Consider the following 27,259-nt stretch of genomic DNA (forward strand, 5'->3'; position numbering starts at 1 on the left):
ATTTTATATTTCTCAGGTTATTTCAAATATGTTCTCTATTTTACTTTATTTGCTAGATGTCTTATCAGGAAATATTCCCTTTCATTTATATCTTAAACTATTTTTTAAAATGGGCTTTATTTTGTCTTTCTTGACCTTTCAAAGTCTACAGGTGCTATACGGCAAAGCAATGTTGGAGAGTTACAGAACTGCCGATATAATCCTTTAGAGTTTCCTCTTAGTCAACTTTAACTTCAACCTGGTTGTGTCCACTACTGTGTCAGGAAAGCTGTACTTCTCACTTTCTCAACAGAATAACTTTACAGCAGGTGTTTCAAACTCTCTCCCATTTCCCTAAAGTGAAAACACCTTCTCAGTTCTGTTACTCTCAACATTTGACTTTCAGAGGACAATTTCCATTCCTGTGGTGTGGAAAATATTGACATCATGTAACACGCATTTCCTCTGATGTGCCTCCATTTACTTCAATGTATCAGGACTCTTAAATCCAACCTCTATTTGCCCCTCAAGTCTCAGTAAGACTTCTCTCCATCTTTTTTTTTTAAGTTCATTTGGTTATTTAGAGAGAGAGAGAGAGAGAGAGAGAGAGAGAACCCACATGCAAGCAAGGGAGGGGCAGGGAGAGAGGGAGAGACAGAATCCCAAGTAGACTCCGTGTTGTCAGCACAGAGCCTGATGCGGGGCTTGAACTCATGAACTGTGAGATCAGGACCAGAGGTGAAATCAAGAGTTGGACACTTAATGGACTGAGCCACCCAGGCGCCCCTTCTCTCCACTTTTCAAATGCAAATACAATCTGGCCTTAGCTTGTACCTTGTCTATTAACATCTGCAACTAGCTACATGATTCCAACCTTATGTATTTTTCTCTCTGAGGATTATTATTATTTTTTTTACTTTCAAGGTGCTATTTCTATCCTATATTTAAAAAGTTTTCAATTTATTTGGAGCCTCAATAAATTCTGCCTTTCTGGCAGAAAATTTTTCAGATTTTTCAGCATGAATGTACTGCTCTCCACTTCCTCTTTTTATTTGCTCTCCACCACCTTCTTGCTTTCCTTCCCACCCCTGAACACAAACTGCTTGCAAAAAGCTTACCAGCTCATCCTCTTTGTTCATTCCAATCACCTTTCTTTATCCTCAACTTTCTGAGTAATTTTGTGAGATACTCCCTCCCCTTCTTTTTTTTTAAATTTTATTAATTTTTTTGTTCATTTATTTTCGAAGGAGAGAAAGACAGAGTGTGAGTGGGGGAGGGGCAGAGAGAGAGGGAGACACCGAATCCGAAGGAGGCTGCAGGCTCTGAGCTGTCAGCACAGAGCCTGACGCGGGACTCGAACCCACAACCATGAGATCATGACTTGAGCTGAAGTCGGACTCTTAACTGACTGAGCCACCCAGGCGCCCTCCTCCCCTTCTTTTTTTGAACAATAGAAACATTTTCTGATTTATGTCCCACTTCTCTATCTCAGACCCGTTTTTCAACACCCTAAATGAAGCAGAAGTCTAAACTCCCATTATTAGTTGAATGATCTTACATATCCCCATAAATTCAGCTGGCACCTGCATGCGAACGCATTCTGGACATACCCCGAGGTCTTAGTTCTCAACTGACAATAATTCCGTTCCTACAGGTATGCATCTATGTCATGTCCCAAAAGGCAGAACATGGTACTGAATATTTTAAAAGATTAAGGATATCAAAATAACGTGTCAGTGACAGAACCAGTTTGGATGAAAAATTAAGAGTACAAGTTCTGAATATCCCACATACATATGTAACTGAACATTTTTGTCATTATCTGGTTTTTCACTAAATTCCACTTACTCTCAATTTAAAATATCTCTCTGTACAGGGATGTCTGGGTGGCTCAGTCAGTCAAGTGTCTGACTTTGGCTCAAGTCATGATCTCGCAGTTCATGACTTCGAGCCCCACATCAGGTTCTGTGCTGACAGCTCAGAGCAGGGAGCCTGCTTCTGATTCTGCATCTCCCTCTCTTTCTGCCCCTCCCTGGCTCAGGCTCTGTCTCTGTCTCTCTCTCAAAAATAAATAAACATTTAAAAAACTTTGAAGTATCTCTCTGTACAAAAGAAGCCAACAGAGTAGTGCAGAGACTGCACTACTGAGGTCGCAATAAACTCACCTTTTTGTCTGCATAGTAGGGGTCGAGGTCCTCCAGGGGCTCTGACACCATGCCTGGTGGGATGTCCCCGTAGATGAAGGGCAGCTGTTTGCCAGCTTCCAGGTCGCTGCTTGGCCTTGGGCCTTCTTCATCATCATCTTTCTTTTCTTCTTTGGGTTCCTTTGTTTTTCCTTCAGCAATACGTTGTTCAATGAGGGCAAGAGACTGTCTTGTGAAGTAGATAAAACTCTGAGGTCCTGGGGGAGGCAGCGTTGCCATCTTTTCATCCTGTATATTTTATTTCCCCTTCAGCTCCTTACATAAGAGGCCTAAGTGGAAACAAAGAGATAGGTGTTTGCTAGTAAGATATGGCACATTACAAAAAATAAAAAACGGATTTTTGGTTTCAACTACAAGAAGTAATGTGTTCACAGAATTATTATGTTGAATTAACATTTATTAAGTGATTACTATGTGCAAGACTTATTTTCCATGCTATCTAACCATCTTTATTTAAAAATTTGATCTTAGACAATAAATTTCATATTAAAAAATAAAGGTTTATAGATTATAACTTTAAAAAATAAATTCTAACATGTAAAAATAAATTTGATTTTAATACTTCCCAGCTTCTAAAATAAAAAAGTGACAATTTAATGGAAAAAAAAAACTATTTACTTTTCATCTGTATTTAGTTTTAGTGCTATTGAATCAACCTTCCTTATTTAAAATTCTTTATGACAGTGCTTCTTTATTTTTTTACAGTTTATTTTACTTATTTTGAGTGACAGAAAGAGAGCAGGGGAGGGCAGAGAGGGAGGGAGAGAGAGAATACCAAGCAGACTCCACACCGTCAGCACGGAGCCAGACATGGGGCTTGAACTCATGAACCATGAGATCATGACCTGAGCCGAAATCAAGAGGCAGACGCTCAACCAGCTGAGCCATCCAGGCGTCCCACAAAAGTGCTTCTGAGAGTACGACTCTCCAGATTCTCCTCTTGCCTCTCTGATCACCTGATTCTCTTCTGTCTTAATCTCATAACATACTCACAACCTCTGCTTCTCTGTCATAGGGAAACTCATTTCTGTGAAATGATGTGGTGGAAACATTGTTCTATTCTATTTTGCATATTTATATTTTCTCACAATTACATACCCATTTACAAATCAGAAAAAAATATTTTTTTTCATTTTGAATTAAAAACAATTTGGAGAAATGTTTTAGGAAGAAAAAAGAAAAGAGATTCAGAAAATATTTGTGACAGAATCAATTTAAAAAGTAAACAAAACAAAACAAAACAAAAAACACCCTATGAGATGCATTCAAACTATGACTTCCCTAAATAATTTATATGTGTATACAAAACATTACAACACCTACAGAAAAGAAAAATACAAAATAAAAAAGTCAAGTTTCTATATATTATTACTTTGAAATGTTCTAAATAAAAAAGCATAAAAATAACAGTTCTTATTTTGAAAATAACAAACTCATTATTCCAGTGAGTCAGGGTAATTTTGTAACTTCTCCATTAAAAAAAAATGAGTCTCTTCTTTTTTTTCTTTCTTCTTCTTCTTCTTCTTCTTCTTCTTCTTCTTCTTCTGGCATTAGGTTTGCCTGAGAATTGGGACACACCAACTTCTAATACATCGGCCCATTGTGAACAGCTTGAGAAGCTGTATATAGTAAGGAATGTCACCAAAGCCAGAGGCAGGGTGACCTAAGAGAAGCCATGATCTGTTCTTTTATTTTCCAATGCTAAATATAAAAATCTAGCAAATCACAGTAGTGAGAACACAGATAATATAGATTCAGAAAAGAAGTGGGAGAAGCTAAAATTATTCTTTTCCAGGACTCTATTTCCATATCAAACAAAATGAACTTCAATTATGTGTAGAACACAGTCGATGACTTTTCCCCTCACTTATTTGGGCACAGTATAAGAAAATCCTTACCAGAAGTCTATGTATTTTAAAAGAGACTTTGGTAGCCTGTTGGAAACTGGCACCAACATCAAACTGAGAAATAAGGCAGTGAGTGCAGTTTCCACTTGGGTTTAGGAGATTCTTCAACACTTTTGTAAATCATACAGGTGAGGGAAAGATTAACTTCAGCGTACACATACCTGTCTCTTGGAGAAAAGATGTCTGGAGAACTGACATTTTTGTACTCCCTACATTCAACTGGAAATGTCACCTCTTTCAGGAATTATTTGACAGTAAGTAAGTAGATGTCATGAACTCAGATATTCAATCCCCAGTTCTACTCTCCCTATTTCTTTTTCCCTTCTTTCTCTTCCCCTCACGCTCTATTCATGCACACCCTCAACATACATATTCTGATTCACTAAACTATATACAGACAGCAGGGCTGGTGGGTGATTCATGTCACTGGTACCATGCATGGGAGGTATTTTCCTGGACAGGATAAAGTGAAGAAAGATACTAAGCATGTGTTTACAACCAGATCAGATTCCATCATCATCCTCTAGTTTGGAGGGTATAGAGGAAGTCACTGCCTCCCATCTGGATGATGGGAATAAATAATGTGTACAAACTTTTAGAGGAGAATTTTGCAATATCCATCAAAGGCGTTAAATATGTTAATTCATTTTTATTGCCAAATAACCTCCCTTCTAAGATTTATCCAAAAGCAATAGTCTCAGATGTCCCATCTGTGAAGATGTTTACTGCAATGTTTGCATAATATTGAAAAATTATAATAAATCTAAAAGCCTAACAGTCAGGGTTTCAGTAAATAAAAAATGAAAATGTAATGAAAAATTGAGTGGTATTTAAAGAATTAGAATTTTTAGGGGCTCCGGGATGGGTCAGTCAGTTAAGCAACTGACTCTTGATCTCAGCTCAGGTCTTGATCTCAGGGTCATGAGTTCAAGCCCCATATTGGGCCTTGCATTGGGCATAACGCCTACATTAAAAAAAAAAAAGACTGCTTTTAAAGACTATTTAATAAATTATAAAATCTTATAATGGACAATTAATATATGTGTTACACATACACATACATGTATATTCATCTCAATTTTTTAAATGTACATAAAGTCTGAAATTAAAGGCACAATATATTTAATGAGGGTTATTCACAGCTGAGGAAACATGGGTTACTTTTATTACTTTTTTTATACCTTTCTTTATTGTCCAAAAATTTTTTAAAATGTTTATTCATTTCTGAGAGAGAGAGAGTGTGAGCAGGGGAGGGGAGAGAGAGAGGAGGACAGGGGATCTGAAGTGGGCTCTGTGCTAACAACAGAGAGGCCAATGCAGGGCTAGAATTCACAAACCATAAAATGATGACTGGAGCTGAAGTCGGATGCCTAACCAACTGAGCCACCCAGGCACTCTTCTTTATTTTTCAAAGTTTTAAATCTGGTTTTAATGTTTATTTATTTTTGAGAGAGAGAGAGAGAGAGAGAGAGAGAGAGAGAGAGAGAGAGAGAGACAGAGCGTGAGTGGGGGAGGGGCAGAGAGAGAGGGAGACGCAGAATCAGAAGCAGGCTCCAGGCTCTGAGCTGCCAGCACAGAGCCCGCCATGGGGCTTGAACCCATGAACCATGAGATCATGACCTGAGCCGAAGTTGGACACTTAGGCGCCCCTATTTTTCAAATTTTTATAATGAAGATATCATGCATTTATTGTCCAAAAAAAAAGTACTTTGAAAAGATGCACTTAAATTTATTTGACTTGAACTTAATACATTTAATAAAATCAATCAATATTTATTCTTTTTATGTTTAATTTAAAATTTTGAGAAATAATATTACCATATTCCCACTTACTAATATTAGTATGACTGCATCTTCTTTTCAATATTGCACATTAGCCTCATGTTAGATGATACTTACACAACTACTGAAAACAAAAAGTGAAGGTAGTATCCTCGTATCTAGGATTTCTTACAGTTGAAATAGATGTAAAAGTATTTATTCTGTACTCTCTTCCTATTACCTATTTTCTATGCATGTATGCATGTACTATCTATGTATCTGTCATCTGTTTTTTCCCTCATACATTTTCCAAGTCAAAACACTGTCAGCTTCCAGTTCATGACAATGGTTATCCCATGTTTTATCATCCCCTAGTTTCCAAATTCCCATTGCAATGAAAACAAAGATGGACAAGAGGAAAAAGTTTCATGATATCATTGAAAACCAGAGAAGACACTGAAGAGTTTCTGCAAATCCGAAGAAGAGAGAAAGACAAATTTCCCCTGGTGAGAAGATTAAACCAGGAGCCACAGCCTACACTCATCTGAGAATGTCAGAAGAGAGAAACATTTCTGTCCAGCAGAGAAGTCACAGAGTTGGCCCACAATTAAATAAGTCAGAAAACAAGTTGACTAAGGATTATTCTACCCAACAATGTTGCAAGTCATATTTCCCCGCTTCCTCCTCTATATTCAAGTGTGAAGCAGTGGGATTTATCTCCAGGCTAAATTGAACCCCAGACTAAACAACAACAAAAAAAAAATCTCTGAATTAATTGAGATAAGACCACCTATGGTGTTCATTTCCATTTTTACTAGAAGCAGGGCAGGTTAATCTACTACCTTTTTCTCATGTGTTTTGAATTTCGATTTCTATTTCCTTTTTTTTTTTTTTTTTTTTTTTTTTGAGAGAGAGAGAGAGCAGGGGAGAGGGGCAGAGGGAGAGAGAGAGAATCCCAAGCAGGCTCCATACCAGCACAGAATCCTATGCAGGGCTTGATCCCATGACCCTGGGATCATGACCTGAGCCAATATCAAGAGTCAGACACTAACCGACCAAGCCACCCAGGTGCCCCCTCTTTCTATTTTTTTTAAGTTTTTATTTACTTATTTTTGAGAGAGAGAAAGAGAGCATGAGTGCACATGAGAAGGGAAGGGCCAGAGAGAGAGAGAGAGAGAGGGTCCTAAGCAGGCTCTATACTACCAGTGCAGAGCCTGATCTCTCATAAACTGTGAGATCATGACACGGGCCAAAATCAATTTGGATGTGTAACCAACTGAGCCACCCAGACTCCTCCCATATTTCTAATTTAAATGTGTTACATTTTCACTGAATAATTCCTCAAATTATTTTGGTAAGTAATTGGGTATAAATTATAAAGCAGCATATCAAAAGCTGCTGTCTGTAAATGCAATATGATTTGATATGTCATAAGAAAAAGTTCTGTGGCTAAATGTGGAAAATGCTGGAGTAGGAAACAAACAAATTTCTCTGCCCCTGGACAATTAGGGACTTTACACATTTAAGAGTTTGACAGAATTGATATGTAGCAGACCCTGAATCTGCTAGATCACAGAACTCTTCTGTTGTTGCTGTTTAATTTTGATAATGCCAGAAATGATAAATTATGAAATATTTCAAGCACACAGAAAAGTGTAGAAAGCATTAGATTTAACAAACTTTAACAGTTTCCCATATTTGCTTTGGACTTTTAACTTTTTGTTTTTTGAAGAAATAAGAATATTCGGTTAGGGTTGAAGCCCCCATCACTATTCTCAATTGAGTTATCTTCACTCCCCCACCTATTTCCCCAGGGAAACCTAAAGTCCGTACAGAACCCTTTGCATTTCACACATTAATCTCTCCTATGTTCTTCAGAAGACACTTTGGAAACACTGGTTTGAAGAACAAAGTGGAACAATTGTTTTATGCTAAAATGATAAAACTGAACCTATTTACATAATATTAATTACCCTTGTGCCCTGTGGCTTTGCTAAATTCTCTTACTGGCCCTGGCATTTTGGTAGATTATTTAGGATTTTCTATGAAGGTGGACTCTTCTTGCCTTTTCTTTGCCCATATCCTAAAATGTAGCAAACCAGATACATACACAAAGCCTACAGGCATTCCTCCCCATCAAGGAAGGATTTGTTTGGGAAACAGACCCACATAAGGCAGAAGCAACCCTGAATAACAGCAACATAGTCTTTCATTCAAAATTATTAACAGATAATTAAGGATGAATTGGTAATCAAAGATGACCAAAAACATAAAACTGAAGGATTGGGATGCACAGACCAAACTCCTAACTCTAGAAGAAAGAAAAAAATTGTCAAACATAGAGTAATATGAAGGGGTTAAAATTAGTATTCTCAGAGAGATTTTAGAAGATAATCTCTTACTGAAAAGAATAGGGTATCAAAAAAAAGGGGGGGGAATCAAAAAGAATAAAAATTCTCGAAGGCATGACCATCAAAATAAAATTTTTGATGTAATATTTGCTGAAAAGAAATATAAGTCAGAATTTTAGTTACCTTTCAAAGGTACGTTACCAGGATGGGGCACAAGTGAGAATTCTCAGGTATGGAGATGTTCTATACTTGGTCTGTGTGATGGTCACACAAGTACATATATATGAAAAAAATTCATAGCACTCTATACTTTAGATTGCCTAATACAGTAGAGTAAAAGAGCAAAGGAAAACTCACAATAAAATTCAGAAGATGTGAAATAATTTTGGGAGTCCCAGCATCAGTCTCAGAAGAGGGAGCAGCAAATGGAAGAGAGAAAATAATAAAAGAATTGATAGAAGAAACTTAATCACGAGTCATCAGGCTGAAAAGTATGAAAGAAGTTCGGTTAAAAAGATAATTCTAGTGAAAATTTAGAACTCCAATAATAAAGACAAGTTTTGAAACAAAACTATACATTAGACCCATAATCTATATATTAGGGTAAACTGGAGACAATTGGAAATTTATTTTGTTAATACCTCTCTTTCAACGTTTATTTATTTTTGGGACAGAGAGAGACAGAGCATAAACGGGGGAGGGGCAGAGAGAGAGGGAGACACAGAATCGGAAACAGGCTCCAGGCTCTGAGCCATCAGCCCAGAGCCCGACGCGGGGCTCGAACTCCCCGACCGCGAGATCGTGACCTGGCTGAAGTCGGACGCTTAACGGACTGCGCCACCCACGCGCCCCAATACCTCTCTTTCAAAGGCATAACGTGTCACACTGCAAACTCCCACAGGGTAAGGAATGCGTCTTCTACTTTCTCTGTTAGATGAATAGGGAATACTTTTTCAGGTACCATACATGGCTGGCTTGCTGAATGTATGATTTTCAGTAATATCAAATTTCACTGAATCTGACACCAATTCTTCCATAATTAGGTTTAGAAATTGGCATTACATTATACTAACACCAAGAATCCATAGTATGGAATTAACAAATCTATTCCCTATTATTTTCTTAAGCATTATGTTTTAAAAGCTCTTTTCACTTATGTTAGGTAATAGTAAGAAGGCAGTTAAGTGCTATTTGTCCCTATTGTTGCCAAAAAAAAAATGTGTATGTCAAAACAAAGGTATGGTCCGTTGTGGTTCTCAACCAGAGTGTATAAACGAATCATCTGTATAACTTAAAAAAAACACAGCCACCAGGGCTTACCCAAGTAATACCAAAATAAATTTGGGGGAAGAGGTCCTAAGCTTGTCTACTTTTAAAGATTATAAATTATTGATGTGAACCCCCTTTAAGAACCATTTTAAAGCAACAAATGCATTAAATTGAAAACATCTGGTGAATACACGTAACTTAGTGACCAGGTTTTACTACTTAGTAAGAGAAAACAAATTCAATTAAAGATGCCCAAAATTTTTTGGATTTTGTTTTATTTGAAGAGTAGGAATGTAAAATATCAAAGTTTAAAAACTCCATTTTAAAATTGAAAGGGTAAACATAAAATCCATTCAAGAAAAGCACCACTTATTTTGAACTCTGATGGATTTTATGTGTTTTATGTGCTTCTTTGAGTTAAAGAAAGAAAATCTGGATTGAGAAGACACAAGGGAGAATGAGAAGTGATGTTGAAGGATGGAAGGAAGATGATAAACCAAACAGGAAAAGAGAGCAGAAGAGGAGAGAAAGAGATGCAAGGTTAACAAAAATACCCTCTCTCCCTTAGAATACTTCCAGCTGTAAAATTCAAGACAATGAAAAAGTAAAGCAAGTTGTTCGCCATGTAAATTTTAGTTCTAATTCTCAATTTTAAACATCACTCATGTTGCTCACATCACTTTTTCTCGATGAGGCCCGGAAACCACATTCTTGTATCCTCTGTTCCCTCCATTTTCATTTGACTCATGCAATACTCCTGGCTGCAGTGCCCTATCCTCACTCATCCTTCAATCTGGTCAGCAAGAAGAAGGAAAACATACTCCTATTGTAAAATAACCAAGAGTTACATCTATTTTTCCAAGTATTTGTTTTAAAAAGCTGATCTCGGGGCGCCTGGGTGGCGCAGTCGGTTAAGCGTCCGACTTCAGCCAGGTCACGATCTCGCGGTCCGTGAGTTCGAGCCCCGCGTCGGGCTCTGGGCTGATGGCTCAGAGCCTGGAGCCTGTTTCCAATTCTGTGTCTCCCTCTCTCTCTGCCCCTTGCCCGTTCATGCTCTGTCTCTCTCTGTCCCAAAAATAAATAAACGTTGAAAAAAAAAATTAAAAAGCTGATCTCTTACGGTGACTATAGTCAATAATACTGTACTGAATATTTGAAAGTTGATGAGAGAGTAAATCTTAAGTCTTCATCAAAAGGAAAAGGAAAAAAATGTATAACTATGTATGATATCAGATGGTAACTACTTATTGCAAAGATCATTTCACGAGGTATACAAATATCAAATCATTATGTTATACAACTGAAAGTAACATAATGTAATATGTCAATTATACCTCAATTTTCTTTTAAAAAGCTGATCTCTGATCTTCTAACTTTCAGGAATGACAACATTGCAAAAAAAAACTCAGAAAGATACTAAAAGATATTGAGAACTAAAGAACTTTATGAATACTATTTAAGAGTGTATACACTTCAAAAAAACAATTTTTCTCTTTACTGAGTTTCTAGTTTCTCTTTAAATTTGAGTTTCTGCAAGACATTGGAAATACAGCTCAAATTCCAAAATGTAAAATAGGGGGTGCCTGGGTGGCTCAGCTGATTCAGCATCCAACTCTTGGTAGCTCAGGTTATGATCTCATGGTTCGTGGGATCCAGTCCTGCACTGGGCTCCACACTGGGTGTGGGACCTGCTTGAGATTCTCTCTCTCCCTCTCTGTCCCTCCCCCATGTGCGTGCTCTCTCTCTCTCTGTGTCCCTCTCTCTCAAAATAAATAAATAAACTTAAAAAATGTAAAATAGGTAAAATCCTTCAGGGATAGGTAATGTATACCATGAAGTACACTTGTATTCAATACAGAAAAATCCAAACTGGTTCTAGTAGCTCACAGATAAGTCATCATCTTGACCTTGTTCTACCTTTTATAGCTATTGACTCTGTCCAGATGACTTACCTTCTTTGAGCTTCAGTTTCCTACTTTGAAAAATGTTAATAATCACTGCCTCAAAGACTGGTTAAGATTGGGATGGTATGTAGAGAGTTTTGCACATAGCTATCATGAAAAAATGGTGCTGTTAATAGTATTAACTTGTCCTTCCATTTGAATTCCTTGCTTAGGTAAATCTCATTATGCACCTGTAATTAAGAGCTATTAATTTCATCATTTGAGGATATTTCAGTTTATAGGAATTACTAGCCTTTTAAACATGAAACATGTTTCACACATATGTATAATAGAAGCAGACTTTTGGTTTACATTAGTGATGCAAGTGCAAGTTCTGGAGCTAGAAAGCCTGGAGTTTGGATCCTGGGTTTGCCATTTACTAGCTATGTATGTGACCTTCGATAGCCAAGATATGCACCCCTTCTGAGACTGAAATCATTGAAGCATGTAGACTAGAACCAGTTACTTTAAAAAAGATGATATTAGACACTGCAAGCAATCCTAGGATAAATATTGATTGCTCAGAGGTTTAGACTGCTACTGAATTTCCTTTATTTAAGGAAATTCCCATTAATTTATCTTTGTTGCCTTGAACTTTATATGGAGAGTTGGAAAATACGTTTTTTTAATTAGACAAAGTTATGTGGCTCAAGAGCTATAGTTAAGATTTTTTTTTTTCTTTTTTGAATTTAAGGTATTTCTGAACAAGCTTAAAAGAAAATGAATTCTTCCACTTGGCTCACCTTCTGGGAAGCATTTGAATATCATTAATGGAGTCTGTGAACAGAGTACAAGAATGATCCCTTCCTTCAAGTAAGAAATGTCACAGGCAGTCTTTATAGAGTTTTAGGGACTCTAGATGCTTGGTATGGCTGCTAATAGACTACTGTTCTGAAAACTGTTTTCCTGGACTCAAATATCAGAAGCAGCCTGCAGGAAGTTGCTTTCGGGGATTCCTTTAGTCCTCTGGGTCTTGTTTCATAGGAATACCTCCTGGTTCCTTTCACATAGGAATAACCCCTGAGAGTGAGATTAGGGCAGATTACTGAACATGCTTGAGGTCCAAATTGGGAATCTCCCAGAAATCACTTACATGAACCCCGAAACCGATGTTTACCTAAATGACTGAAAGGAGAAAATGTGGGCTCTGCCCATTATCTTACACTGGCAAAGGTCCCAGTGGCCTCTATTGCTTTCTTGGCCCCATGGCAGCTACCTAATACTGGAATGCTAAATTGTACTTCCCAATTGATTTATTAATGTCAAAGTGTCAACTCTGTTGTGGTTCAGATAGGATATGTGTGTATTATGTCCATATAATTTTGTAATATGAATTATGCTTTGGTGATGATTATTATTATCAGCATACTTTGTCTTACATATGAAATCTACATTTAAAAAATGGAATTATTCTCTTAAAATATTTCCCATATAATTCTTTTAGCAGTAAACTTTTTGACAACTTTCAGTATTTCTTGTAGAAAGCAACTTGAATTTCTTGTTTAATTTCTTGATTAGAGGGATTAAGATAGGATTAAGATAGGACATTTCCATATATCAAGGAGGAGAAAAATTACACATTCATGACTCTGTAATAACCTCAGATTCTGTTTTATATTCTGTCATTGAGTCTCTTACCTGCAGATAACTTTGATTCTATGTATATAAAATTAAAATTGGTCCAATACACCATTTTGAAGGTCTGCCAAAATCTGAATCAAATTAGGTCAGATCTAAATTATATACGACAGTGGACCCAAAATAAAATTAAGTAAAATAGAATGTTTTATTGATGCTCACTGTTGCCAAGTGAAAAACTGCTTTGAAAATGTCACTTCTCTGGAAATAGTGATATTTTCCCACAGGTAGAATTTTAACTGGAGTACCATTAATTTTTAAAGCATTCTCAAGGCACCACAGAATCTATACATGAGCATTTTCTTTTTTTTTCTTTTTTTTTTTTGTTTATTTATTTTTGACAGAGACAGAGACAGAATGCGAGTGGGTTAGGGGCAGAGAGAGAGGGAGACACAGAAGCAGAAGCAGGCTCAAGGCTCTGAGCTGTCAGCACACAGCCTGACGCGGGGCTCGAACTCACCAGCTGTGAGATCATGACCTGAGCCAAAGTCGGACGCTCAACCGACTGAGCCACCCAGGCGCCCCTACATGAGTATTTTCAAAAGCATTGTAAAATAAATCATAGCCAACATCAGCAGTGATAACTCATGATGATATGTTCCCATGATAGGATATGAGAATGGTACTTTCCTCTTTCTCCCCAAAACTCATAATTTTGATCTAACGATGAAAAAAAAAATCAGAAAAATCCCAACTAAGGGCCATCCTACAAAATACCTCATCAGTATTGGTCATGAAATTGTCAAGGTCATCAAAAACAGGGGAAGTCTGAGAAACTGCCATAGCGTGACGATGCCAAAGGAGATAATGATGGTTAAATGTAATGTGGTATCCTGGATGGAATCTTGGAGGAGGAAAAAAGGCAGTGGGGAAAAACTATGGAAATATGAATCAAGTAAGGACATTAGTTAATAATAATAATGTACCATTATGGTCTCATTACTTGTGACAAATGTAGCATAGGAACGTAAAGTGTTAACAGGGGAACTGAGTACGGATTCCATGAGAACTCTCCACACTGTCTGCATCAGTCTTCCATAAGTCTGAAACTATTTCAAGACAAAGAGCGTATATAAAAAAAAAAGAAACCAAAGATGTAGAATTACGCTAACATTATGTAAAGTTAACAATGTTCCACCAAATTTGAGTTGATCAAGTAAATATATTGCCATACATAGGGATCTATACCTAAGTGATAACAGGCCTAATTAAAATGGACTATAATTAATATACAAAAATAACATTTTACACAGTACAAAATAACATCACTTTGATCAATAAGAGATCCATGAGAAATGCTGATCAACCTTTATGCTTGGAAGGATAATTTTCTGAAAATGTGCTCTCCTGGGTAAGGAATGAGCTTACAACTTATAAACACAGAAATAGACTGGAGTCACAATGTCTGAGTCCTAATTGTACTTGAGAGTCATTATGACTAAGTAGGCCAAAAAGTATATCTGCTAGGGATTCTGTGTGTATTTCCTTTTAGAATAGTGGCAATTTAACTTACTCAGTGGTGTTAAGCACACTAAATATTTTTTAAGTTAAGACTTAATTATATGTTGATCTTAACAATTCTGTTAAGACACAAAGACTCTCTTTTGCTTTCTGTGTTACTTTACAAACTGTGGGGTGACACTGAGATGAAAGAAACCGATTCGACTTAGAAATTCTCCTACTGTCATGTGAATACCGATACCATGATCAAAACAAGGCAGTGGACAACTCCACGCTGGCTGTCACGGGGTTCACTTAGCCATTTCTTATAACCACAAAGGTCTCTTTGGCCACAATGGCATTTTAAAATCTTCTCCTATTTGTTCATAATCTTTCCATCCATAAAATCTGAAATCCCATGATAAAAAAGAAAGACATCATCAGGAGAGATGGAAGAAGCAGTGTTTACTTCCAGTATGAAATGTTATGACATATTCTCTCTTCCACTGGAACTGAAAAAACTTCCAGATGAGGCTTCCCAGCCTCAGTGCATGAGAAGAATATCAAGACCATACAAATCCTCTATGTCAACAAAAAGGAAGACAAAGCTAAAACATCCGAAGACAAGCAGAAGTGCCCTTTAGTCATCCAGTAGCTCTGCTATTAGATAAGAAAACCAAAGCTGCTAGAAGACTGAATCTGGAAAATATGGGGAAAAGATAATAATTAAACCAGGTCTGAGTCCAGTCTTATCTGCTCCTTGAATATTAACTTAAAAATCTCTGAATAGTTTTTCATTTCACTGATAGCTGAACACCTGAAAGCATCACTGGAGGAAATCAGAGACAGATACACCTTGACTGTAAGAAATACACTTAAAAATCTGGTTCCATCCTTGGTAGGATGAACATAGCACTGATGTTGCAAACCAAGATTTTTTTGTCAAGCATAAATGCTACATCACATCAGATACCAAGACAATAGGCATAAACTGGGACTGTTCTGGGCAAGCTTAGATAAATGCCCATCTTATTTTAAGAAGTTCTAGGAGAACTTGGCAAATAGGACCTAAGACCCTGCTCTGCTTTGTAATAGTTGTTTTTATGGGAGCACAGGAAACAATTGTCTTGATCAGAATTCTTTATCAGGGTATGCCACAGCTACTGTGTGCTTCTCTGAAAAGATTTTATGGCTGCACAGTAGCAATAAAGTAAGCATAAACGGAACTAAAATCCTAAATTCTTGGTATTTAATTGTACTGACATCACTACTGTTTGGAAATCCTATACCTTGATTAAATGGCATCCTAGTGGGCTACAGAGCTTGGGACCTCCAATAACTGAAGATTCCCAACTTCAGGCTGAAGGCTGAAAGCACCATGGGTCATATCCAAATACTGCTTGGTATTGCATTTAATCTGCAATAAAAGATCTGTGAAACTCCTTGACTGATTTTTTAATTTGCTGTCTTGAAATTTATGTATTATTTTGTTCAAAATAAATACATAATTTTAGTTCTAATTTTGGCAAACCTTCCAATACTTCATGAATATCAGTTTATTACTTTAGAAAATTGTATAAATTTTCAAATTGCTGATTGTTCTACCTCTAATATTTTACCTTACCCTTGTCCAGTCTAGGTGCAGTAAAACCAATTATTATAATCCATTATACTTAGGGATTTAGGTAATGGCCATATTATTTGCTTTGTTATCTGAAACTTTAAAATTAACCAAAATTTTTACATTTAGGTAGGTAGAATGGAATTAAGAGAGCCTTTGTGAATCTACATATAATCCTTTATTTCTTCAGTATATCTCCATTTGTTTTTAACTTTATATAGTTTCTTACAATGTCATCAGAAGTAAGTAGTCAAATATAATACAACCTTATCAATTAATTTTCTATCTTCATGATGGATTTATCCAATCCATTTCACTAGAAAGCTAGTTTGAACCAGGGTAATTCTCTCCAACTCCCAAGCCCTGCTAACTCATAGTTATTCCTCATCAGTATTAAGGAGCTGTCCCTGAAAGTGAGGTGCACTTAACTGTATCATCATTTAACTGCAGTCCATAAATAGAGAGTTGTACTTAACTGTTAGAATTAGATGTCTCTGGGAACCTCTAAAATTATGAAATCCTCGAGAGCAGTGTAACCTTAGCTTATAACTGTGCTTGGAAAAAAGTAGACCTGCCACTTGATTTTCTGACAATATGGTAATGTATTCTGATGATGATATATTATATATATTATTTATATTATATTATATTATATTATATTATCAGAATAGTATTATTCTGATAATATCCTTACAATCCAGAATACTAAAGGGAGTAAAAATATTCTTCTAGAGTGAGGGAGTTCTGTGTTTTTATCCCAGTGCTGGTTGCACGATTTGTTTAATTTGGAGAATTCATTGGGGTATACATTTAGGATATATGCATTTTTATATAAGTATATTGTACTTCATGAAAAGTTTAAAAAGATGAACGTGAAATGAAAAAAAACATTTTTCAAAAAATGCAAACTGAGAGAATTCATCACTATAGTAAATACACATTAAAGGAACTTATTAGGCAGAAGGAAAAGATCCTAAGAACAGAAAAATGGAAACACAGAAAGAAATGAACATCAGAATGGGTGTGTCTGAGTATATAAAACAATTTACTAGACAAAAGTGAACAATGACTACACAAAGCATTAATGATATCTTACAGATGTTAATACTGTGTCAAATAAAATGCATAAATGAATTCCAGCTTGTATATTTTCTTAAATTCATCAGTTTGTATACATGAACTAGATTTCCTTTCATCTTAACTGATTTTCAATTATTTCAGTCTATAACATTTGAGTGGTTTTATTACTAATTGTTCTCAGATTTAAAAAAAAGTAGATGGAATTTTTCTCTTTGTGTAGAAAATAGTATCCTTGAAGATTTCAGAGTATACTGTTGTAAAATATTACTATTTTTCAAAGTAATCTTATTTTGAAAGACCCTTCACTAACTTAAAAGTAGAGAATAAATCTTAAATGACCAACCATAAATTGAATTATTTGCAATATTATTATGTGTATTAAAATTTATTTTTAAATGCTGTCATACTAACTGCTAGCAGAATTAATGGAATACATTTGGGAATTTTTCTTTATTGAGCTACAAAAGACTAAAGCAAGACAACATAAATATTATCAGTTTCCAATTGTTCAAATTACTAAATAAAAATGAAAGTAATCCTAATTTTAAGATTGCCCAATTCAACTCCACTTTGTTGCAAACCAGATATGCCCATGGCTACTCTAACACTACTTAATAGGAGGCAAATTATAGTTAATATATTATAGTTAAGATATCTTACTTTTGTAAATCTTACCAGAATAGATAACCATGTGAACACATTGCTGAGGCTCCTACCTGGCTTAAACTTCATTACCTCCTCAATGAACTCACTTACCACCAGCACAAAATAACATGGTCATGAACAACTTTGTATGTGTACTTTTATAGAGCTGTTTAAGAATTACTGGGAAACTGTTCCCTGGGAGCTTAACTGCTGGTTCCTAGGGTAATCTATATTTAAATGGGCTAAGCAGTGGCAAGTTCCTCTCCAGAGTGGCTTTACTTTTTTACTCTCCCACTGGAGTGCATGAAGGTTCTGTCCCTCTACCTCCTCACCAATATTTGACATTATTCATTTACACATTTACAATATTCTCTTCCCAAGTCGAATCCGTCTTAATATTTTTCTAACTTTTACCAGACTAAGAAGTGGAAAACCACCCTTTCTTTGTTGAGTTAGTATTCCTGTGGTCTAAAATGATGCCGGGGTGCCTGGGTGGCTCAGTCGGTTAAGCGTCCGACTTCGCTCAGGTCATGATCTCGCAGTCCGTGAGTTGGAGCCCCGCATTGGGCTCTGTGCTGACAGCTCAGAGCCTGGAGCCTGTTTCAGATTCTGTGTCTCCCTCTCTCTCTCACCCTCCCCTGTTCATGCTCTGTCTCTCTCTGTCTCAAAAATAAATAAAACGTTAAAAAAATAAAAAATAATAAAATGATGTTAAGCACTCTTTGTCTGCCTACTAGAGCTCTGGGCTTCTTTTATGTAAATTCGTTGTTCTTATCCTTTTTCCAATATTTCTGTTGTGATTGTTGTCTTTTATTGGTTGATTAGTAGGTATTCCTTGTATATACCAGATTTTAATACCTCAGTGTCAGAATTGCAAATACCTTCTATTATGTCATTAACTTTCTTAGCGGTATCTTTTCTTCATTGAACAGGTACCTTTAATTTCCTTATTGTAATGCTCTGAAAATATTGCCTAATGTAGCCTCCTTCACCTCTCCTCCCATAAAGGTTTTTTACAATATGTCTTAGTACATATTGAGACAAGTCCTCTCCTTTTCTACAAAAAGCCAACTGAAACTTATAGAATAATTTGTAAAATTTTATATATTTTAATATTGTCTTCCCATCCAAAAGTATAGAATGACTTTCTAATGAAGTGGATAATCTTTTATATCCCTTTTTAGAATTTACTTTTTCCTACGTAAGGATTTGTGTATTCCTAGTTACATTAATCTACACACTTCATAGTTTTATGTTTCCATTATAAATGACATCCTATTTTTTTTAAGTAGGCTTCATGCCCAGCATGGAGTCCAACATGGGGCTTGAACTCACAACCCTGAGATCAAGACCTGAGCTGAGATCAAGAGTTGATGCTTAATTGACTGAGCCACGCAGACACCCCAGTGATATCCTATTTTTTAAAAGCATATACATTCTAGTTGGTAACTGCTGCTAATGTGACTTTGCATCTAGTGATCTTTAATTTTCATTTCTCATAGTTTTTCAATTTTGTATTCTCAATAGATGATCATACTTTCTAGAGGTAATAACAATTTTTTTTGCCTTTTCTTTTTCATTTCTTGGAACACCAGTAAAGAGTATGAGTAACCACTTTGTGTCAGATACTGGATAAGATCTGGTAATTAAATGACAAAAAAATGACAAAATGCCATGTCCTTAATTTTAACTGCTTCTTTTTAATATAATCTATTTTTACTGTTACTTTTTACACTCTTCTTATCTCTTCATAATGCACTATTTCATAGTTAACTTATAAAATAAGGGAATTCTCTATAGAATTACAATTTCACAGAGTTAGAAAAGCACCACAAATTATCTATTATCTAGGTGGGGAGGTGCTATCCATTGCCACTAGATGGCATTTATACTCAAATGTAAGATGATACTATTTGAAAATTATACTACTTGAAGTAAAAATGCCTTCTTTTGCTTCAAGCATATACAGTACATTGATTCTAAACATTCAGTCATTCTTTGTCTGTACATACATGCCAATCTTACATAATCAGATACTAATTTGCTTTGTTTTTTAATCCAAAAGCAAATTATAGATTTGTGTATGCATATGTGTACACACGCACACACACACACACACACACAATTTTTCCTATCCAACATCCAATCTGCCTTCCTTCTTATCTGGGTGAATGAAGATTTCCCACTGTGAGTAGCAGTGTTGGGACTGAAGCCCTGCCTCTTACTGTGGAAATCTAAGGCAAACTACCCTTCCTTTCCACTCCTGCTCATGGGGTGAGGCCACATCTCCCAAGCTGATCCAAATGGATTCACTTGCCTTTTACTCTGACCCTGGAATGAGTGAAGCCAAGGTGAAGGAGGGGCTGGTTGGAATTCCTTTGTGCTGGAGCCTTTGTGCAGGTATGGTGGCATCTAGTTGTGGCAGAATGGTGCAGCAGTCCTTGTCACATGGGCCTGCCAAACAGCTCTAGTCCTCCTGTTGGTCTGCTCATTTCCCCATTCAGCTCACCCAGCTTCTCAAAGCCTTCCAATGACTCTGTGAGGGCCAAATACCTTACGATAAATATCTCTTTGGCCTGAGACAGCCAATGTCTGTTCCTCTTGCTCTCAGCCAATATTCTTGTCTAATATGGGGAAATTACTTTTGACTCACTGTGTAGAAACTAGGTTATGACAAAAACAAGCTAATTTTAGACAGGGAAGCTTTGCTAAGTGATGAAAGCATTTCTTCTGAATTAGCTGAAAAATAATTATCTGAGATCAGAAGTAGTGATTTGAATGAAAAATAATGTAGCATGAAAATGTGAAATCCATTTTATATGCTTGCTTAGTTTATAAAAGATATGATTATTTTGTTTATAATCTCTATTAAAAGTGTTTCTGCAAAATCAGTAGTCCCAAACTTGTATTATTCAATCTAAATTCAAACTTTAACACTCACTTGAAATATACTTCTCTTTTATCTCTACCACTATTATTCTCGATGTTTGAAAGTGGAATCATAGTCATGTACATACAACAAACTCAAGACTATTCTCTAACCTGACAGGATCATAATTCTTCAGTGAGCAGTACAAGGATTGTGAACTGGCTAGAATAAAACAAAACAACTTTGATATTTTAAAATCTTCAAAATTAAAATTTCTCTTAAAATTACATTTTAAAATCTTGTCATTATAAAATATTTGAACCTTTTCATCCTTAGGAAAGTCATGGACATATAGCAATATTATAATGAGAAAAAGAAATACTACTAATAATATAATTAAAATAACAATGTTAAGAATGCTATATTATATGGTCCTGGCCTAAATTAGTAGTTCCCAATAGGGCAATTCTTCCCTACACCTTCCCTCAGGTTGGATTGCCAGACTTAGCAAATAAAAAAATCACAACATTCAGTTAAATTTGATTTATTTCTAGTTGCCTGTGCACATTTTGGGATAAGTAAAAAAAAAATGCATGCAACACACCTATTCCAAAAATGTATTTATTGTTTATCTGAAATAAATGATCAGTATCTAAGTTATATACATCTTTCCTGAATATTTCCTTGATGATTTGGCTTTCATTAATAGTTACCTGTTTTGCAGAATTTGCTTACAAAATTCCTTGCAATTAAAGTCTATGTTCTATTTACATTGTAACCTATCTTTCATAGTAATCACATGAACTTAGCTCATTCTTTGAACATTCAGTAATGAGAAAAAATGTTCAACATTAGCTTTATGAGCTGGGATACTGAACACATATTGACATAAAGTCAATAATTCTAAGACATGCTATTTTTATGTGCTTCAAAAAGCATGTGTGCTTTATGTCAGTAAAGTTAACAACTCTGTAAGACATGCTATATTTTGACACCCATAATACTATCTTTCATGACATAACTTGCTTTTGTATTCTTTTTTTTTTTTTAATTTTAGAGAGAAAGAGTGCAAACAAGGGAGAGGGACAGAGAGACAGGGAGAATCTGAAGCAGGCTGCACGCTCAGCGTTAAGTCTGTTGTGGGGCTCAATCCCATGACCCTGGTATCATGACCTGAGCTGAAATGAAGAGTTGGACACTCAACCAACTGAGCTACCCATGCACCCCAATGCTTTTGTATTCTTGATGATCAGGTTGTATCTCTCAGACTATAACTTTTTTAAAATGGTGTCCACTGACAGAACTTTGCTATAAATTTTTATTCTCGTCTTGACTACACATGATAATTCTACTTATTCCTATTCTGTAAGATTATTTAGCAACATCCATATATAAGAATCAAATTCTTCAAAGGATGAAATCCATTACAAAATATAGTCATGACAATTGCCATTAAATTATTCTCTTCAAGATGGATTTCCCCCCACTTATTCCTAAGTAATGTTGTCTATTTTAACAAGAGCCTTGGCATTTAAGGGATAATATTTTCACTAATTTTCTCTTTTATACATTCAACAAGTTTTTGTAAGCAATAGAGTACTCAATAACATTTTCTACTCTTCTTTCAAATTGCATAATCTTATAGCTAAAGAGATCATGAAAACTATAAACAAGAAATAAGTAGGCTTCACTCAATGGGTTATTTCATTCTTATTTTTTAAATATTTATTTATTTTTGAGAGAGAGCATGAGCACAAGCAGGGGAGGGGCAGAGAGAGAGGGGGACAGAAGATCTGAAGCCACTTCACTCAATGGATTATTTTATTATTATTTTAAAAAATATTTATTTATTTATTTTGAGGGGCATGGGGGGGTGGGGATCTTAAGTGGCTCTGCACTGGCAGCAGAGGGCCCAATGCAGGGCTCGAACTCATTAACTGAGTTAGATCATGACCTGAGCCTAAGTCAGATGGTTAACCAACTGAGCCATCCAGGTGTGCCTCAATGGATTACTTTAAAAGTCAGCACGAGGGACACCTGGGTGGCTCGGTCAGCTAAGCGTCTGACTCTGGATTTCAGCTAAGCTCATGACCTCATGGTTGGTGAGCTCTAGCCCCACATGGGGCCCTGCACTGACAGCACAGAGCGTCCTTGGGATTCTCTCTCACTCTGCCCTTCCCTTGCTTGCACATGCACACACGTGTGCGCGCTCTCTCTCTCTCAAAATAAACATTTAAAAATTTCTTTAATTCTTCAATTCAAACAGGATCAATGCTGAAATCAGAAATAATTTTATGACAATTACTGCGAACATAAAGGACACCAGGTACTGCTCATCATGTACAATATGACAGAACAGCCAACACCATCCAGAGACTCATTTGTACTTTGTTTCAACTTCAAATAAACACTGCACCTTTAGGCAAACATCCGCTAAATGTACATTTTTATTATCTCCACCAAAAGAAGTACAATTTTTATGATTACTCCTAATTCAATAAGAAGAAAGAGTACTTGCTGTGATACCTGGTGAGAAGAGTCTAGGGAGAGTCCTCTAGGGAGGATACTGGACATCCTACAGGAATGCTTCCCACAACAAAGAATTATATGGCCCCAAATGTCCACCCTGCTGAGTTGAGAAACTTAGGCTTAGATCACAATTTCATCTGGTGGCCTCTTTGATATAGCAGTGGCTATGGTTCTTAAAAACTTACTTTCTAATATCTAATTTGGCTCTAATTGCCATTTACATTGTAAACTCCCTGAGAGGATGGCTCCGTTTTTAGTTCTCTATCTTCTGAGGGGTGTTGTAGGCTGTCAATAAATCCACAAAGGCTAGTCACTGTTTTCAGTTACAATCATTCCATTGTCCCTGGATTTTTAGTCCAAACTTTGGTACTCATATTAGACTACTCTCTGTAAAGAGTACCTGCACTAAGCTGTAGACCTTGAACATTGACTCCAATTCATTTGGGAAATATTGACTATTTCCATTTTTTTAAGGGAACAATGACCTTGAAAAAAATAAAGTGGAGAGAAAGGAGATTGGAGAAGAAGGTAGATGCAATGACTAGGAATTGATTTAAGCGAGAAGATGAACAAAACTGCATTTTACAAAGCTCACATTACCCACAGGGTAGAGGGTGGATTTACAGCTGAGAGGTCAGCTAGCAAGTGATTATGGTGTAGAGTTGTGGTCATATTTGAGAGATCATGAAAAGACAGAATTGACAGATGCATCTGGAACTCCAGGAATGAGATGAGAAGCAAGGATTACTTTCAGCTATCTGAGTTAGTCAACCAAGTAAATGCTCCCATAATTCCATACAGAAGAAAAGCCAGGAGGATAAGGCTTGAACAAGGAAAGAAGATGATGGGTGAAGTACTTAGCCATGCTGTTCTGGAACTCGTAACATGAGCCTGGGTTGGAAATAGTAACTTTGGAGTCACTAGAATTTACAGAACTATTTTGACCAGGAAAATTCCTACTCCGTAAAGGTTAAGAGTCTTTATGAGGCATGATACAACTACTTGCATAGAAGTATTTAAAAAGTATTTTGGAAACACAAGGACACAGAAGTGAGTTTGAAGTGGTATAGGAAAGACCAGTCAGGTCAAGAAGAACATGGTTGAATGCAGATTTGTAAGGCTGGACTGTACAAGCCAAGATACCTTCTTTTTAATCCTACCTCTAACACTTAGAAGCTATGTCTCCTTGGTCAAGTTACTTAACTGGGTATCTCAGTTTACTCATCTGCAAAATGACTATGAAAAGGACATTTGAGAATTAAATAAGTTAATAAATATAAACTTTTTAGAACAATACCTGAAACAGTAAGATCACAATAAATGCCTGTGATTATTGTAACAACAATTGTCATTATCAATCAGACAGGGGAAACAAAATGAACCAAGGCATTAATGCACCAAAATACCCAAAGCGAGTTAAAGAATGATAAGAGGCCTACGGAGGATGGCAGCACTCTACCTAAGGAGAGATGACATGAACTGGCACTTACTAGCACAGTAGTAGTGACAGGCATTCCCCTTCTAGAGGAGTCTTTTCACCAATTTTTACAGTTATCAGCGCAGCATTGTGCGTGCATATCAGAACTAGGAAACGAGGTCCATGTTAAGCAAGCGTGGGAATCACATCACTTAAAAGCTGCATGTTTCATGTAAGCCAGTCACTTGTAACAACTGCGCATGAAATGGCATGCCCACTTACATGAGTCACTGCATTAAGGGTGGTCCAAGGTAAGACAGTCTCATCAGGCATTTATAGGTCTTCCAGCTGAGATGGGCTCTACCAATCAGGGATCATTTTTCATCTTTTGTTTCGGTTCTCCTTACATTTAACTGATACTAGAGGTTGCTGTCACAACCCATCTAATGTACACATGTACAACAGCACTATACTTACAGTATTTGTTGTCTCTTCCTCTCTGTGCAATATGCATTTATTTTTTAAATCTTTATTTTGAACAAGTGATTCATAATGCCCATGTGTCTTACTGTGCAGATGTTTACCTTGGTCATTTGATTCAGTTGAATTTTGTCAAGTTTCTCCACTATCAGGTTACTCACTTTACCTTTGTTGTTGCTAAGTATCTTAGGAAAGATAGCTTAGACTATGGAAATCCTGTTTGTCTTCAAACATTTGCCCACTAATTTTAGTATCCCCCAGTGGATCTTGTTTGCAGTATTTATTACTGTGGTGTTTGCTGACTGGTGATCCTCTGTATCTCCAGAGTCTCTGTTAACATAAGCAGCATGACTTAGTGATATCATTCACACATTTTTGTATGTTTCCAAGGAAACAGAACCAGAAAGTTAGCCAAAGGTTGAAGTGTCAGGGAGAATGGGAAAGGGTACAGTTAACCTTTTAGCCACAGAGGCTGGAAGCTTCTTAGGCTACAGAGTGGGTTGTGAGGCACAAATGCATGTAGAGGAGGAGAAAGGAAAAAAAATGGAGGAGAATAAGAAGCTTCTAAACTGGGTGCCAGAGTATTGCTGAGGATCGTTCAATATATTTTGCTGGAAAAAAATTCTTTTATGCCTTTAGTTTTTCTATTTAGAAATCAGTGTCAATTCTTGAAGTCAAGTTGGGGTTGGATGTGTACCTTTTGGCCCATTTTTATTTCCCTGTCTCTCCCCTTGAACACTGTATTTACTCCTTCCTCCTCCAGCTAATGTGTTTACTAAGGACCCTGTTCTTTTCAGTGGAAGCACTCATCACACTTTGAATTATTTGCTTGATGTCTATCCTCTTGGCCACATGGTCAACTCTGTGTGGGCAGTAACCAAGTTTATTTGTCCCCGGTATATAGCACAGTGCCTAGAACATAAATGTTGATATACATTAAATATTTACTAAACAAATGAAATAAAATGGTTAAGTTCTATAGTATTATGTATATGCTACTCTAGGTACATCAAGTGTTCAATAGGCTACCATAAGCCAGTTGTGGAAATATTACATATTCCTTACAAGACAATGTATTCTGAGTTCTTAATGAATGCCTTATAAATGAACTTCTATAATGCAACCCACTAGTGTGTTTCTAAGAAGACTTTTCCTTTATATGAATAAAGTTAAAAGCAGAAAAAGTGTCCCTCTGTAAAGTATCTTATTTTATCTGATTAACACACGTTAAAATATTAATATTCTAATATTCTTCTTTAAAAAGCATAGTGAAAAACACAGCATCACTTAGTTAATAAAGACCATCATAATATAGTAGGAAAAAGTACTATCAACTTTAAAAAATACCTATATTAATTTCCTGGCTCTTACTCTGGTCACTTATGAGACTGTGCGCTGAGAACCCAGCTTATCCTAGCACCAGTTACCTCACTTGGAAAATATAAAATTTAAATGATGGTATTTAAGTTCTTTTCCAATCTAAAAAGTGTATTTAAATAGCTATGACTTTGTTTAGCATGTTTTGAATAAAAAGCACAATGTCAGTAAATGATTAATAAATCCTTCAATATTATTTGAAAAAATAAAAAATAAGCCAAAATTAGCCCATTACCTGGAACAAAAGAGGAAGGAAATATGTGTGTTCTAATATTAATCCCCACCTTTGAGAATCCTGGGGAATCTGCCCCATTGAAAAACTACATTACCCAGTTTTCCTAACAGGTAGGGGTGGGACTAGTACAGATATGAGTACAGATATGAGGAATGTTTCATGGTACCTCCTTGCACATGCCTGGAAAGGGAGAAGTTGTGTCCTTCCTCCTTTCTGTTGCCTTGAATTTGAATATTAGCAGTACAATAATCAATCATCTTAGACTACAATGTGATCAGACTGGAAGTCAGGAGTAACAGAACAGAAACACACGAGGATCTGGGTACTCTCTACCAGTTCTGGAAGTCTACGTTGGGTTTCTATTGAATGAAAGGATAAAATCTGGGAGTTTAAGCTACTATGTTCAGGTCTCTAGTATTAGCGGCTGAATCTAATTCCAAATGACACTAAAATAGTATCAAATAGCTATTAAATTAAGTAATATTAATTTGATTCATATTAAATTAAACTGAAT

At 36.2% G+C, this 27,259-nt stretch overlaps 1 protein-coding gene across 1 annotated transcript in view; it reads right to left on the reverse strand.

Annotated features, from left to right (window-relative positions):
- The window catches only part of SCN9A (sodium voltage-gated channel alpha subunit 9), a 168,141-nt gene that overhangs the window by 102,396 nt on the left and 38,486 nt on the right, over positions 1–27,259 (reverse strand). The window contains exon 2 of the mRNA XM_043576946.1: positions 2,145–2,452. Coding sequence (XP_043432881.1) covers positions 2,145–2,402 — 258 coding nt within the window. The 5' untranslated portion in view covers positions 2,403–2,452. The remainder of the gene's footprint in view (positions 1–2,144; positions 2,453–27,259) is intronic.

This window comes from Prionailurus bengalensis, chromosome C1 (genome assembly GCF_016509475.1).
Source record: "Prionailurus bengalensis isolate Pbe53 chromosome C1, Fcat_Pben_1.1_paternal_pri, whole genome shotgun sequence".
Lineage (NCBI taxonomy): Eukaryota > Metazoa > Chordata > Mammalia > Carnivora > Felidae > Prionailurus > Prionailurus bengalensis.